Source organism: Aegilops tauschii, chromosome 3 (genome assembly GCF_002575655.3).
Source record: "Aegilops tauschii subsp. strangulata cultivar AL8/78 chromosome 3, Aet v6.0, whole genome shotgun sequence".
NCBI classification, from domain to species: domain Eukaryota; kingdom Viridiplantae; phylum Streptophyta; class Magnoliopsida; order Poales; family Poaceae; genus Aegilops; species Aegilops tauschii.
In genome coordinates, this window is record NC_053037.3 from 420,622,421 (window position 1) to 420,638,149 (window position 15,729).

Consider the following 15,729-nt stretch of genomic DNA (forward strand, 5'->3'; position numbering starts at 1 on the left):
ATCCCACTGCCCATGCATTTTGTTCTGTTGTGCATTTAATTCATGGTTTTAAAATTCAAAAAGTCATAACTCCCTAACCGTGCATCGAAATTAAGTTCCGTTTTCACTATTGGAATCGTTGCGACGTGCTCCTCGAAATTAGATCCCGCATGTGTATGTTTCGGCGAAATTTTTTGTGTGCAACTTAGGCCCCGTTAGGTGCAACTGTGTGATAGTCGATGTTCAACTACCTGATAGTTGATGTGCAAATTTCTCCCGATGTGTGGTTTTCACTGATGGCACCTCCACCCCAAACTCCCTCCTACCAGTGAGATGTGCAACTTCGTCTGCTGCCTCGGCCAACTTCCTAGTAGTTGATGTGCAACTTTTCCCATGTCTGTAGATGCCCATTTTAAGTGTTTGTTGCCTTGACCAACTGCCTAGCAGTGGATGTGCAACTTCGGATGCTGCCCTAGCCAACTGACTAATAGTTGATGTGCAACTTTCCTTTGTACCTCGTGGATGTGTGGTTTTCATGCTAGCATCCCTTCCCAACCACCTCTGCTAATGAGATGTGCAATTGTACCCCCCCTCTTTAGGCAACTTTTCTTTACCCTCATGGGTGTGCAGTTTTTCACCATTCAATAATCCCTTGTGAGTGAGATATGCAACCTCGTCTGTTACCCCGACCAACTGCCTAGTAGTGCAACTTCGTCTGTTGCCTCTACCAACTGAAACTACACATCCACATATAGGGAGGTGAAGAAGTTGCACATGGACTTCTAGATTGTTGGCTGGAACAACAGACTGAGTTGCACATATTATTGGTAGGGAACAGTGTGCCAACAGTAAAAACTACACATCCACATGTACGGAGGAGAATAGTATATCGATTATTAGGTAGTTAGCCGGGGCTGCAGACTAGTTACACATCACAAAAAGTTGGTTGTCCACGTTGCTAGGGGGCAAAGCTCATAGGAAATTGGATCATGGAGCTTCAAAATTGGTTTTAAAAAAAGTTACACGGCGTAGTACTAAAGTTGCACCATGTAGTAATAGAGTTGCATTATATAGCACCAAAGTTGGCATCGGAAAATTTTTGTCGATACATACCCATGTGGGATCTAGTTTCGAAGATCTCGTCGCGTGGATTCCAAAAGTGAAAACATATTTGAATTCCGACGCGCGGTTTAAAAATTATGTCCTTTTAAATTTTTGTCATGCAATAATAAATCCATTGCCCACCTACCTTACATGCATGTTATCCTGACACACACAGCGCATACCCTACTAAACGACAGACATTTTAAACCGCGTGATGGAGAAAGACTCCGACCAAATGGCATCTGCCAACGCATACCGGCCGGCCGCTCGCGCTAACTAAAAAGCGCGCGTGCACGAACAAGAATTTAGGCACTTTAAATGTTTCTCTTGAAACTTTAATACTCCCTCCGTCTAGGTGTATAAAGACTAGCCACAATGGGTAGTAATATAAGGTAGTAACATGTGCATGTTACTACTCTATGTTACTACCTCTATAATGGGGAGTAACATATGTGTGGTAACATGCAACACTTCATTTATTAAGCTATAGACTCATCTTGCCTTGATATGTGTGATGTTACTCATACTAGTAGTAACTAGCTATGTTACCACATGCCTCTCTTTCTTCATTTATTGCTTGTCACATTATCTATTTTATCTAGATATGTGTGATGTTACTACCTATAGTACTCCCATTGTGGGTAGTCTAAGCCATCTTAGATTGCGCACCACGACCAAGGCGGAGGGGAAAACGAGAGAACTTAATGTCTTTTTGCTAATTAATAGCATTGAATACAATGAACTAACCACTGCATGTCATGTTTATTAGTCTCAAGTCATTAAAAGCATGCACGGCCCACATCTCTTATTTTATTTTGAAAAACCCCACACATTAATTAATTAATAATGTTATTACAATCGTTCATTACAAAATTCGCCACACAGGGCGGAACGCTATTAAGAAGAATCAGATCAGATTTACTTATAAAGCTAAACTTCGCAATTTCATGAGCCACCTTATTGGCATTCCGATTTATTTTCGCAATTTTAAAATTTTTAAGCATCTTTGATATATTCAAGACTTCTTTCTTCAGATCAACTAGCGAGGACCTGTCATGATTCTCATTTGCAAGGAAAGAACGGACAAAAGCACAATCAGTCTCCAAAATAATGGACTGGTGAAGAGTAATACCTATGTAAAGGCCTGCCAGGCAAGCACACAGCTCAGCTTCATTCACGCTGTAGCACTGACCCAGAAAGTCCCACGAAGATATAATTACTTCGGCAGATGAGTTCCTAACAACCACCCCCACACTGGCCGCATTAATACTCTCCACATAGCTGGCATCGACATTGATCTTGATATAATCTTCTGGTGGAGGTTTCCATCCAACCTGTTGTTGTGATGTTGCGAAAACTGGTGTAGCACCTCCCATTTTTCCTTTACCTTTGTTACTAGGAACAACCTCGACAATGTCGTGACAGGACATAAAAAAAGACCAATAGTTTACCACAAAAATTGCAGAAGCAGCAATGGATTCTTGCCCTTTTCCAAAGATTAAATCATTTCTCACGTGCCATGCTCGCCAGAAAAGAAACAAGAAATTAGACCCATGTTCACCCCCACACTGGCCCACATCTCTTATTGGTTGATATGTCACGAAATAAGAAACGAGGAGGGAGTTAATGTACCGTGCCTAAGTGTTTTAGAATTATTCGGTTTTCGTAAGGTGACTTACACACCTAGACAGAGGGAGTATGTTTTAGCTCTCATACCGTTAATTCGATTTACAATCCGGATTCATTGTCGTTCTTGTCTCGATGAGATCTTTGAAATTAGACCCATGTTGTTACGTCTTTTCGACATTATTTTTTTTGCTTTCAAAGTTGCCACCTGATTTTTTTTTGCTTTTATGAAATTCTCATGTAAACCGAACTTTGGTATTAACACATTGGTAAATTCAGTACAAATACAATGTCAGCTTCAACAATAGTGGGATGGCAACTTTAGAGTTCAGCTATGTATTTTTCTTTTCCTATCTTAATGAAATCAGTAGAGCTCTTGCCTTGCTCGTAAAAAAAGCATGCATCCATGAAGATGCTCTACACACTTTAATTCCATGGGCAACATCCCGTCGCGCTAAACATAGTGAGGGAATGTTTGCTCCTATAATTTCCGGCGAAAAAGTCATGACTTCAACCACTACAGTGCAGGGCATTTTACCTTGAGACCACATGGGCATATTCATAAAGGAATAATGTAGTCGTCCTTTACCGAGAGAAAATCGTGAGCCATAGTACTGAGACATGAACATACAAAAATAATAAAACCATCGGTTTTCCACAGCCGAAGAGAAAAGCCAAAACTAAAGAAAAGCGGTTTGTACCTCTCTAGATTTGTTGAAATGACAAGCCACACCACCTTGGCCAACGCCGCTCATTCACCGACCTAATTGAAGCAATTGACATCGTGCCAACAGTGCCAAAGCTTCCGAAGGGGCTTAATGTTCAAGATGCTGGTTATTGTCCAATTCAGAATGATAGATCTAAATTTTCACCTGCATGACGAGACTCTAATGGTTAAAGAGCTAAACATGAAATTGAAGCAGTTGACCTTAACGCCGCTCATTCACCGACCTAATTGAAGCAATTGACATCGTGCCAACAGTGCCAAAGCTTCCGAAGGGGCTCAATGTTCAAGATGCTGGTTATTGTCCAATTCAGAATGATAGATCTAAATTTTCACCTGCATGACGAGACTCTAATGGTTAAAGAGCTAAACATGAAATTGAAGCAGTTGACCTTGTACTGACAATCCCAAAGCCGTCCCGTGTGCCAATTGATGGCTCACATCTCTATGGAATCGCCTCTGGGAGGGAGCAACATTAAAGATGTCGGTTACCGCCCAATTCAAAAAGAAATATGCGTTTTCACCTGCAAGACAAGACTAATGGTTGAAGAGCTAACATGGCTCCCTAATGATACCACACACAATCAAGGAGAAAAAGGTGCCCAAAAAAGTCATCACATCTCTAGGGCAATGCCTCCAAGAGAGAGCAAAGTTCAAGATGTCGTTGTTGCCTAGTTTAGAAAGACAGATCTGACTTAGGACAAAGCTAGAATTTCAATTAATTTGTAATGAAGGAACTATATACACATCGACGATTAGGTAGCCAATGGCTCTACAAAGCCCCTCTCCTACATACACATCGATGATTAGGTAGCTTCAAAGCCAATATCAACTTGAGTAACAACGGTGATCGCCTAAGTTGTCAGCGGTTGGATAAACCCTCGGGTTTTGGAGTTTATTGTAACGGTCAAGATATAAACTATGCTTGTTCTTTTTTTTTGCGAGCAAATTTCTGAGATATTAATATTCAATCATGCCAGTACAACGAACATAAGAAATAATAAAAATTACATCTTGATTCGTATACCACCTAGCGACGACTACAAGCACTGAATCAAGCCAGTTTTAGGGTAAAAACCCTTATAGGGACGGATAGAGAAGACTTTACATGACCGCAACAACCTTTCTTCTCCAAAATTGCATACATATTGAAACAAATCATGATATGATCATTAAAATTCATGTCAAATGAATCCTAAAAAACAAAACACAAATAGTACTAATTGGTACATAGTTCATGAATTGATAAGCTCAAATTCAACAAACTCAACACAATTCGTCACAAATAAAACAAAGTTCATGGGGACTTAAGAGTTTGCTGGGATGGTAGGAATTCAGTGGAGGTGCTTCTGCCGCCACCGAGAAGCTGTAGGTCCACCATCTCTTTCGACATAGGCACAGTGTCGGTCTATGGACTCTACTGTTGCCGAATTGTCGGTCTTTTATCTTTCTGTTTATCAGACTACTGGTGTTTGGCTGTGTGCATCCTAGTTATGCAGAGGCCGGGTGATACTCTTAATGCTTTGTATCACTTTGATGCTACATTTTGAGATAATAAAAGCGCCCTTTATCGAAAAAAGTTTGCGGATAACTCCAGGCTCACCAGAATTGCATAGTTCATGCCTTCATGGATAGTTTCATGAGTTGTGACAACACTCTCAAGGATAAACCGCCCCCAGTGGACGGGTGCTTGCAGGGAGACAATAATCGATGACCAATGGGAGAAATTCTATTGGTTGTAACCTTGCTGAGAATCTTCACAGAACAGTTACTCAGACTTATAGGCCTGAACTTTCTCATATTCGTACCATCTGGCTCTTTAGGAATCAGAGTAATAATACCATAGTTAAGTTTTTGAATATCTAAAGCCCCACACTCAAAGTCTCTAACTAAAGCCATGAAATCATTCTTAATAACTTCCCAAAAATCTTGGTAAAAAAAGACAGTCCATCACGCCATGATGGCTTCTTTAATTTCCTTGTAGATAAAGCCTTTTCCATAAGTTCGTTTTCACTATTAGCAATTCCTCATTAGACCAAAAATGGTCCCCCCCAGGTGAATGTTAGGTCTAGGTTCAAACCCAAAAAGTTTTATAAAACTTAGTAGCAACCTCAAGCATATCTTTAGTGGAGTACACAGACCCGTCATGCCCATCCAGGACAGAGAGGTGATTTTTCCTTCTATGTTGATTGGCTACATCATGAAAATAAGCAGTATTTCTATCACCCTCTAAAATTTTCCTATTTCTAGATCTGCCACATGACAGTCTCCTCTTTCTTCCAAATATCCTGCAACTCAGACTTTTTTCTCTCATCCTGACGATATCCTCAGAAGATACCAAGTGTTGCTCTAAGAAAACATCCAAGATATCAAATTCCTGGAGTAAAGCTTATTTCTTGTCTTTCTTCATATCAGCTTCCAAATTAATATTCCACCCTTTAACTTTCTTTTGAATGTTACCCTTTAAATTTCTATCTAAATAATTTAACTTTAAATTGCCAAGTCTCAATTGCAGAAGAAAAGGGGAAAGGAGTGGACCAGATTTTATGAACCAATGGAACAAAATCAGGGTGCCATAGCCACCATTTTTCAAATATGAAAGGCTTGCCAACACATCTTCTACTAACATCAATATCAAGGAGGAGGGGACATGATCACTTCTCACCCTAGGTACATAGGGTGGTTAGACGAAAATGGCTATCCCAATCAGTGGAAGAGAAAACTCTATCAATCGTTGCAAAGAAGAGATTGATTATTACTCCGGGTATAAACCCTATTAGCTAGTTTACTTTCTGTGAGGGCACATTTATTAATCCAGTAATTGAATAAAAAAGGACCAAGAATTATTAACCACTCCAGAGGATTTGTCTTTAGCTTCTCTAACTAATTAAAGTCGCCACCAAACATCACATGATAGGATAACCCACTCATAGTGTCATGAAATTCAGCAATAAAATCAACTTTACCTACAACATAAGTTGTGTCATGAACTACAATAAGATGCGAGCAAAACCATCAGATCTGTTTTAACTGTAAGAATCATGTAATATTTTGTAAAAATTTAACCAAACTCAAAAGTATTTTCATTAATGCCTACAAGGAGGCCACCAACAGACCAACAACAAATAAAATATGCCAAGAATAACTGATAGAACCAGCTAAGGCGTTGAGAAAAGAATCTTTAGTCTCTTGGAACCCAACAAAGTCAGGTTTGAACTTAGTAATCAGGTCATACCTGTAATGTTCCAAAAAACACCAATTATGACATCGGGTGGGATAGGCTACAAAGCCTAGATTTGAGAGCAATATCTACATCAGCTATAGAACCAACAGTACCCGGTGTTTGTAGTTAGTAGATATAACAATTTTAGGAGTACAAACTCCAAAATTAGTACATAATCAACTAATTCTTCAGATAAGGAACTCTTAGGGTTTTGAGGAGAAAAATTTAAATATTGTTCGTCTCACTCCTAATCATGTCTCTAATGGTCTTTTCCGATTGCCAATCACACCTCCACTGGCTAAAAGTTTTTCCCCCTCCCCTCCCGCGGGCGTCCGGGAGGCAACCCTAGCGCCGCCGCCGCCACCCCTCCTTCTCCCTCTCCTCCCTCGCTGCCGCCATGGGGCACGAGCGGGCGAAGCCTGGTTGTCGCTGGCGGCGGCGGGGCCATTTCGTCTCCTTGCGCGGGAGGTGCGGCGCGGGCCGGATCTCGCCGGCGGGGATGTTGCGCTTGATGCCGGGCGTAGCGGTGCGGCGGTGCTCCGGAGTGGGCCAGCCATGGCGGCGTGGCGTCGGGCGACGGGCGGCATGGTGGTGGTGCAGGTCGGCGGGTGGCGGCGGCTGCCTCGCAGCAGCGCCTCGGCGCCACATCTGGCACTGCGGGTCGCGGGCGGCCCGTCTCGCCGTGGATCTCTGGTGGAGGGGCAGCGCGGCAGCGGTGGAGGTGGGCGGCCCCGTCCAGCCGGGCCCTTGCGGCTGGACGGCGGCGCTCGGCGCGGGAGGGCCTCCCTGGTGACCTCTCATGGTTGCGGCTCGGTGGTTCCGTGCTCCCTCCTCCTCGGCAGCGGGCGGTGGCCGGCGCTCTCTTGCGGATCTGGGCGTTCGGCTTCGGGGGCGAGACAGGGGGTCTCGGGGGAGCTGGTAGGGGGGACGGGTGCGCCGTTGCGTACCTCGTCGCCGGCGCAGAGGTGCCGGTCGTAGCCATAGGCCGCTCCTCCTCCTCCCCCTTCCCCCGGCCGACTGGGCACGGTTCCTCTTGAGGTAGTGGTCGCCGGTGGTTCTGAGGTGGTTGGGCTCGTGGATCTTGTCCAAGGCGTGACCTTTGGGGCTTCTCGGGGTGGTCTGGGGGCGGGGCGGCGGCCCTGGAGGTGGGAGTCGCGTTGGTTGTAGGCGGACTGCGCGACACGGATACGGGCGAGCAATCATGGCCGCCTGGGTGGCATGGTTGCAGGTGGTTGGCGTACCGGGGATGCAGCGGAAGGGTGGAACACCGGGGTTCATCACTTACCTGTCCGTACACGGGTCGACGATGGCGGCGTCCGCGGACGTCATGTTCCTCCTTGCAGGCTCCGTCGTGGTGCTCTCACTCCTCCCGTCTTGTTCCGGGTGAAAACCTGATCTTTGGGTCGGACGATGGCGACGGTCTGTGGTCGTGCCCTTCTTGGAGGCATCGTCTTGGAGCCCTCGGTCCGGCGTTGTCCATTGCACTTCTTCCCGGATGATCTCTCATCTTGATGGTGGTCTCCGTCGGCTACAAGCGGTTCTTTTGCTCATTTTGTTGATACTTGGTAGTCGTTGAGGTTATGTGTCGGTGCCCGGCATTCTTGTATCTTGCCTTGGGTTGTGTGGCGTGCGTTTGTATCGGTTGCTTGGATGTAAGTGTTGGTGCTTTATATATAAAGCGGGGGAAACCTTTTTTCATGATCATGTCTCTAATAATAGAGGATTTCTCAGCATCATTGCAACCAATTTTTAATAGAGAAAGGCGCGTGCGAGGTCAAAGCACAGCACGCCGCCCGCGGAATGCCTTGCCTAGCATTTCTGCTGTTCTTGCTTGGTCTCTTCCTCCCCCTCCTCAGCCGCCAACGCCATCACCATTGATGCTCGCTACTGTTCCTCTACTTCGACTGCATCCTCGAAACTCTCCGCATTGCTATTGATGAAAACTATGAAGCTGCCAATAAGCAGGCCGAGCAAAACGCCGCCGCCACCGCCGTGACTTTGTCATGGCCTACTGGAAGATATAATATGTTCATCTCCTATTTATGTCCTAGGCGTACTTGCTGCTCATGTTTACATATCAATATAAGCTTAATATTGTTTTTGCCATCATCATAAGTTATTTATGGGTTAAATCAATGGAAAATTGCTAATTTACTCAACACAAAGGAGGATGCAACTAGAAACATGTAACATGACCGAATGATGAATGATGATATAGACCGGGTGTATCCGTTGTTTCTACACTAACGTAGCACATCAATATCACAATTCACAATTCAGCAATTTCGCAAGAGAGAAAGGCGCGCGCAAGGTCAAACGAGCGCACCAGCACACTGCGTCACTGCCCGGCGAATGCCTTGCCTATCATTTGTGCTGTTCTTGTTTGGTCTCTTCCTCCTCCGCCTCCTCAGCCGCCAACGCCATCACTCTGATCTGCCCTTCCTCGCCGTACGCCCAGCTGCACCAGACGAAGTACACCAAGTTGGCCACGGACAGCGCCGCGAGAACCAGATAGTAGTAGTCGTAGCGGCCCCTGTTGAGGTTGCTGGACAACCAGCTGTCGCGCCCGTCCCTCCCGGTGGCGCTGTTCATGATCCCCACGATGGCGCTCCCCAGCACGGCGCCGAAGCCAATGCCGAGGGCGAGCAGCGACACCCCGATGCTGGACATGCTCTTGGGGAACTCGGAGTAGTAGAACTCGATCTGCCCAATCAGGTTCAACGCGTCGGCGAGCCCGATGAGGCAGTGCTGCGGCACAAGCCGCATCGCCGACATGTGCCCCACCGCGTGTTTCTGGTCCTGGAAGCCCTCCGCGATGGCCGCGCCGCGGCGGAGGGCCTCGGTTCGCGCGGCCACGGCCATGGCCACGACGAAGACCGCCAGCCCGGCTCCCATGCGCTGCCGCAGGCTGAGCCCGCGCGCGTGGCCGGTGAGCCGCGAGAGGGGCCGCACGAGCACGCGGTCGTACAAGGCCACCCAGACGGTGAGCGTGATGATGCCGAAGACGCTGTAGGAGGCGGCGGGGACCTCCACCTTGCCCATCTGCCGATCCATCGTACCTGCCTGCAGCACGGGGAACATCACCTGGGCGACGATCACGCCGGGAATGATCCCCGTGGACCATATCGGCAGCACGCGGATGACGGCCTTGGCGTCCTCCACCTGCTGCACCGTGCACAGCCGCCACGGGTCACACGCCGACCCGTCGCTGTGGAGCTCCTTGCTCGGGTTCCTCAGCACGCACGCCCGGTTCATGGACACCATCTTCTTGGTGGGAACTCTGGGTCTGGAGCCAGCTTTGTTGTGGAAGCACGACGCCTCGGCCGTCTCCGGCGGCAACACCTCGCGCCGGTTCTTGTAGCTGGCGACGAGCACCTGCACGATGCCCACCAGCACGCTCCTGTCGGCCTCTGCCTTGAGGTACAAAGGCGAGCCGGCCAGGAAGAGCATGAGAGCGGCTAGCATGAGCACGACGGGCACGGAGAAGCCGACGACCCACCCCATGTGGTCCTGTATGTAGACGATGACGAGGACCGCAACGACGAGGGAGATCCCCAGCACGGTGTAGTACCAGTTGAAGAAGGTCTGCAGCCTCCTCACGTTCTTGGTGCTATTGTCCCGCTTGTCCAGCTGGTCCGCTCCGAACGCCAGCGCGCACGGCCGGATGCCGCCCGCCCCGAGCGACATGAGCAGGAACGACGTGAACAGGAGCGGCAGCTGGCACGTCAGCATCGTGCACGCGCTCGGGTTCGCCGGGTCGCACCCCGGAGTCTTCTTGTACACCGGCAGGATCGCAGTCACCAATAGCAGGCACATCCCCTACAATTAACGTACACCAACAAGATCAATTAGGCTGCAAGATCGGTGCAAGAGGAACGGGCGGGGTGCACTGTGATCTGCTTACCGAGAGGCTGACGACGCATCCCACGGCGATGACCGGGAAGCGGCCGAAGAAAACGTCCGACAGCACGCCGCCGCCGATGGGCAGGAAGTTGGTGAGGGCGGACCAGAGGTAGAGCACCATGGCGCTGGTGGCCGGCGTCATGTCGTAGCGCTTGGTGAGGTATACGACCATGTTCGCTTGCAGCCCGTACGTCGCCACCTTCTCGAAGATCTCGTTCGCTGAGATTCCAGTCCATCAGAGGGTGTCATCTCATGAGCGTGTTAATTCGTACAGCAAAGGGAAGTTGGCTAACTAAGGTGCATGATCGATGCAAGGCTTGCTTACAGATGATGAACGGTATGGTTCTGAGGCCGCCCTTCCTCCTCGCCGCAGGGACAGGGACAGGGACGGCTGCTTCCTCCATGGCCGAGACCTCCATGCTCTCTGCCTAGCTAGCAAGTGCTCCTGCAATCCAACTGCAACGACGGAGAGAGCAAGATATATAGACACAGATACTTTGTAGACGCAACAAGAAGATCCCGGGAGATGCTTTGTATAGGCAACAAGAAGAAGAGGCCGAGCGAGGCGATTTATACGGGCAGCTGACCAGTGATGACATCAAAGCTCACCGAAGATGCACATGAAAAGGGATTAGAAAAAGAGAAGAAGAAGCAGCTGAGCAGCTCCTGGGCACGAGGGATAGAGACAAGTGCTGTAGCTCAGCACTCCGTACGCTAGTCTAGTAGTGTGCGGGCTAGCTGTGAACCATCGCTAACTGCCTAGGTTCCGGCGGAGATTGGGAACGGCCGGCCCTGCCTTTGAGCCCCGGCCGGACGATCTATCTGATGGGGCTTTTGAGAGAAGCTTTGGGGCATGCCGGACACGTCGCTTCGGCAGAGATGTGCATGCGTATGCATGTCGTTGGAATGCAGGTACTCGTACGTCAACGTATCCCCTCCCTTGCCAACCATGAGACGAGAGATTTGGTTGCGCAATTACATCGTCAAACTTGTAGCATTGCACTATAGCAATGTGAGATTGATGTCGACGGACTCAAGGATCTACGTTTTCAAGATTTCTCGTAGCTGGGGTCGCCCGCTTAGCAAGCCCCGCACGGTCATTTTCAGACGCTGTCCCGGCGTGGACTCTTTCTGACGGCATAACATTTTTCTCCACACATAATGACTTTAAAAATAATCCTAGACAACTTTTGAAAATAATAGTAGCTTTTAGATGATTTTTTTATAGCTACTGAATCAACTATTAAAAGAGAGTTGGTAAGTTGTCCTCACCTCCTCCCCCGTGGTTTCTACCTTAGTTTTTTTTTTCCTTTCCACGTCGCTCTGGTTTGAAATAAAAATATATACTTTGATTTCCTTGTCCTACTATAAACCATGTTCTGTATTAACTCAGTCAAATCTTCTCAAAATCCTGCATTAGCTCAATCAAATCAAATCAAAATCTCAATTAAATCAAACATTCATTGCCTTCCCAACACATAATCAATCAAATCAAATCTTAACAAAACCTAAACTAAATCAAATACTTTCATTGTCTTTCCTTACTTATACTCAAATCTTAATAACACCTAAACTAAATCAAACATTTTCATTTTCTTTTCTTAACTGTACTCAAAATCAAATCTTACCAAAATCTTGAATATGGTGGGTGTAAGGTATATGCTGGACACCATTAATTTTTAACACAGTACAGACACAGATGCTCATACATACGCACATACACTCACCCCTATGAACTCACGCACACACACGCTATCCCTATGAGCATCTCCGAGAGACTGAGCTGGCACATCATCTTGAGGTTGACGAAGTCGCTACGAATGCCTTCGTAGTCGATGGAAACATCTCCTCCCACTGAATGCACTTCACCGGAAGACCTGAAATAAAACCAGGAAAATGCGACCACCAATGCCAAGTCTATGACTTGAACCTTGGTGGGTTGGTTCCACCACACGGAATCTACTCCCTCCTCCTGTAATGTAAGACGTTTTTTTGACTACAGTAGTGTAAAAAAACGTCCTACATTATGGCACGGAGGGAGTAACCATCTGAGTTACGCTTAGTTCGCAGACACGACTGGTGTTGAGCCATTAGAATATGTATACCCCTAATGCAACGCACGAACAGTTAGCTAGTTATTATAACATTGTACAAGTTTCAGATTTTTTTACACGACTTCTCAAAAATGCAATTCATGGGTTTCAACCAGCCTAATTCAACTTCCAAGAAAATTCGCTAGCACCTTGTTCGCCTCCCATGAATTGGACTAAAAATTCAAGAGCTGAAATTGGATTCTTGGGAATCGTAAATTCCAAAGTAGAATCCCTTGAGTTACAATAGACCAACCAATTATTTACTTTTTGTCTCGAAAAGGCTGGACTTTATTCGCTCAAAATGGAGCATCAAAGGGATATAAACACAATGAGCACACACCCAGCTTCTGCTTAGCTAGGATGCACACGGCAACGTCCGGCATGATCGGCCCTCCTTGATCTGGTCATCGATGGGTTCCAGAACTGCTGACGGTTATCTTGCCCAGGAGGTCTGGATCAGATAGTATCCGGTCGTGCGCGTCCAGATCAGCCTATGAGGTTCTGAGGGCGCAGCATGAAGCTCTGGAGTTTGTTGATACCATGGAACATGCTGGCCTCTCGATTTCCATGGAGTAGATAGCGAAGGAGAAGGTCATGGTGGCTGAGATCGGAGGATTAGTTAGTCGGACAGGCCTTGGTGGCGATGGAGTTAGCCAGGTGTTTGATAACTCTCAGAAGCAGCACTGATAAATGGGGGGCGGCAGCATTGCAGGATTTCATTTTGGTGGTGCTCTTTGGGTGCCGAGTCGTGACTTTCAGGGTGAAAGGGGTGAAAGCCTAAGGTCCGACCTTCATTGGTTGTGCCTGGCAATTGCCTTGTTGAAGGAATTGTTTTGAGTGCTCGGACTTCCTCCAGGGTGAAAACCTAAGATCCTGGATTGGGCAATGACGGCGCTTGTGCATTGTTCCCTTCTTGAAGGCATTGCGTTTGGAGACCTCTTATGTTTTCTGGGTGTTATATTTGGTGGTGGTTGGTGTGCTACTGCTGAGAGGAGTTGATCGTTGTGGCGAGACCTTTGTTTTCCCTTTCTTTTTTTGTTTTTCTCCTTTGGATGTGTGCATCCTGGATGTCTTGTGACATTAGTTGCAGAGGCTGGGTATAATTGATATCTTCGTGATATTAATATATTCTCCTTTTTGGAAAAAAGCTAGGATGCACACAACAAACACCAACACCAACACACATACAAAAAAATCACTCCGACAACTAAACAAGTCAAATGAGACCAAAGCTATGCCTTGGTGGAGTTAAAAGGAAAAACTCTGAAGCGATCAAAACAATGATCAACAATCTACAACAACAACCATATATGTAGCAACCATCTCTTGAATCACCAGTACAACGAGAAGGATTCTCCAACAACAACGCCTTCAAGAAGGGAACGATGCTCAAAGGCCACCATCACCGGATCCAACCACCGATGATTAGATCATGGGTTTTCCCCTGAAGTACAAGTTCGAGCTAATCCAAGAAATGCCTTAAACAAGGTAATTACACAAGAAACATTGTCATTGTTGGATATAACTAGTAAGGGCCAGACCTCAGATTCTCACCACGGAGCTCGGGCCGATGCTTGAGAAGCACCACCAAATCGAAGTCATCTGTGTTGTCACCATCACTTACGTGATCCCAACAAATACATTCATCGCACGGTATTGGTGTGAGATGCTACGCAAGTGAAGACCATGATCACACAAGCAGGCAGTGGAGCCGCACCAAGAATCAATCGTTGATGGTGTCATACGCCGGGGTGGCTCAACGAGGGGAGTGCGACATAAGGCCTTCCAGGGGGGCACAAGGCCTAACTACAGGAGGGAGCCCTAATGAGAAGATAGTGTCCTGACGACCATCTTTCCTCCCAAGCAAAGGGCGGCGGCGCCGTAGATCACATCTATCCTCCTGTAAAACCCTAGCTTCCACCGTCTATATAAGGGGGGCTAGGGGCCTCTCAATCCCATCTATTCTTAGATAGACAAACTCTCAGTAGCAACCTCATACACCATTATGACCCTTCGCACGAGGTATCCCTCCACCATGACTAACAAATGCAAGCAGGATGTAGGGTATTATTCTCTTGAGGCCCAAACATGGGTAAAATCCCCGTGCGACCTTCGATCCAAGACTTCTATCTAAGCTTGGACCCCTACCGAGGGATCTGACGGTTTTCCGCGCCGTCAGTTGGCGTGCCAAGAAGGGGGCGCGTCGGCTGGAGATCGATCTCAGATCGGATCTTCCCCAGCCTCCAGTGGGCCCCCGCCGGGGCAGAGCCTCACCTTTGGCTCCCTCACCTTCACCACCAATGGGGCGACCCAGGTCAACATAAATCCACCGACCCACCCTGCACGCACAATCTACATGGGTGCCATGTCAACAGCCACGATGACCTCCGTATGTGCCTACCGCCAATCCAGCAGATCGCGCCGACATCTCCATCGACTATCGTGGCATCTTCGCCACCAACTTTGGGTCTCTCATACCCGTTTGGGCTCCAGAACATTGAACCCACATACTTGCAGGTCATCCTTGAATGAATGTATGACTAGATCAGCCAAGAGGTCGACGTCTAGTCAGACGAGTTGGGCTACTCAACGTCCTCGTCTCCGATCTCTGAATCCAACGATGACAGCTGATACGTCTCCAACGTATCTATAATTTTTGATTGTTCCATGCTATTATATTATCCATCTTGGATGTTTTATATGCATTATTATGCTATTTTATATCATTTTTTGGGACTAATCTATTAACCTAGTGCCCAGTGCCAGTCACTGTTTTTCCTTGTTTTTGTCTTTTACAGAAAATCAATACCAAATTGAGTCCAAACGGAACAAAACTTTTTGACGATTTTTCTTGGATCATAAGAAACCTAGGAAGCTTCGGGAGGAGTCCAGAAGGCCCATGGGTGAGTCACAAGCTCACCAGGGGCGCCCTATGAGCTTGTGGGCCCCTCATGGCTCCTCTAACCCTAATCTTAGCTCCATACATACCCAAATATTCCCACGATACTAGGGGGCACACCAAAAATACTTTTCCGCCGCCGCAAGCTTCTGTTCTTGTGAGATCCCATCTTGGGGGC

General features: G+C 47.3%; 1 protein-coding gene across 1 annotated transcript; it reads right to left on the reverse strand.

Annotated features, from left to right (window-relative positions):
- Positions 1-8,739: 8,739 nt before the first annotated feature.
- LOC109753570 (protein NRT1/ PTR FAMILY 1.2-like) lies at positions 8,740-11,308 on the reverse strand. The gene is made up of 3 exons (XM_020312497.3): positions 10,885-11,308; positions 10,561-10,778; positions 8,740-10,475 (listed from the first exon to the last, which is right to left on the reverse strand). Exons 1-3 carry the CDS (start codon positions 10,976-10,978, stop codon positions 9,021-9,023), a joined length of 1,767 nt encoding a protein of 588 aa, XP_020168086.1. The 5' UTR covers positions 10,979-11,308; the 3' UTR covers positions 8,740-9,020.
- Positions 11,309-15,729: the final 4,421 nt, after the last annotated feature.

Excerpts from the sequence above, each read along its gene's own strand:
- LOC109753570 (XM_020312497.3), bottom strand. The coding sequence starts at position 10,978 with ATGGAGGTCTCGGCCATGGAGGAAGCAGCCGTCCCTGTCCCTGTCCCT. Across the intron at positions 10,779-10,884 it reads AACCATACCGTTCATCATCT|CGAACGAGATCTTCGAGAAG; the intron begins GTAAGCAAGCCT and ends CTGGAATCTCAG. Across the intron at positions 10,476-10,560 it reads GATGCGTCGTCAGCCTCTCG|GGGATGTGCCTGCTATTGGT; the intron begins GTAAGCAGATCA and ends CGTTAATTGTAG.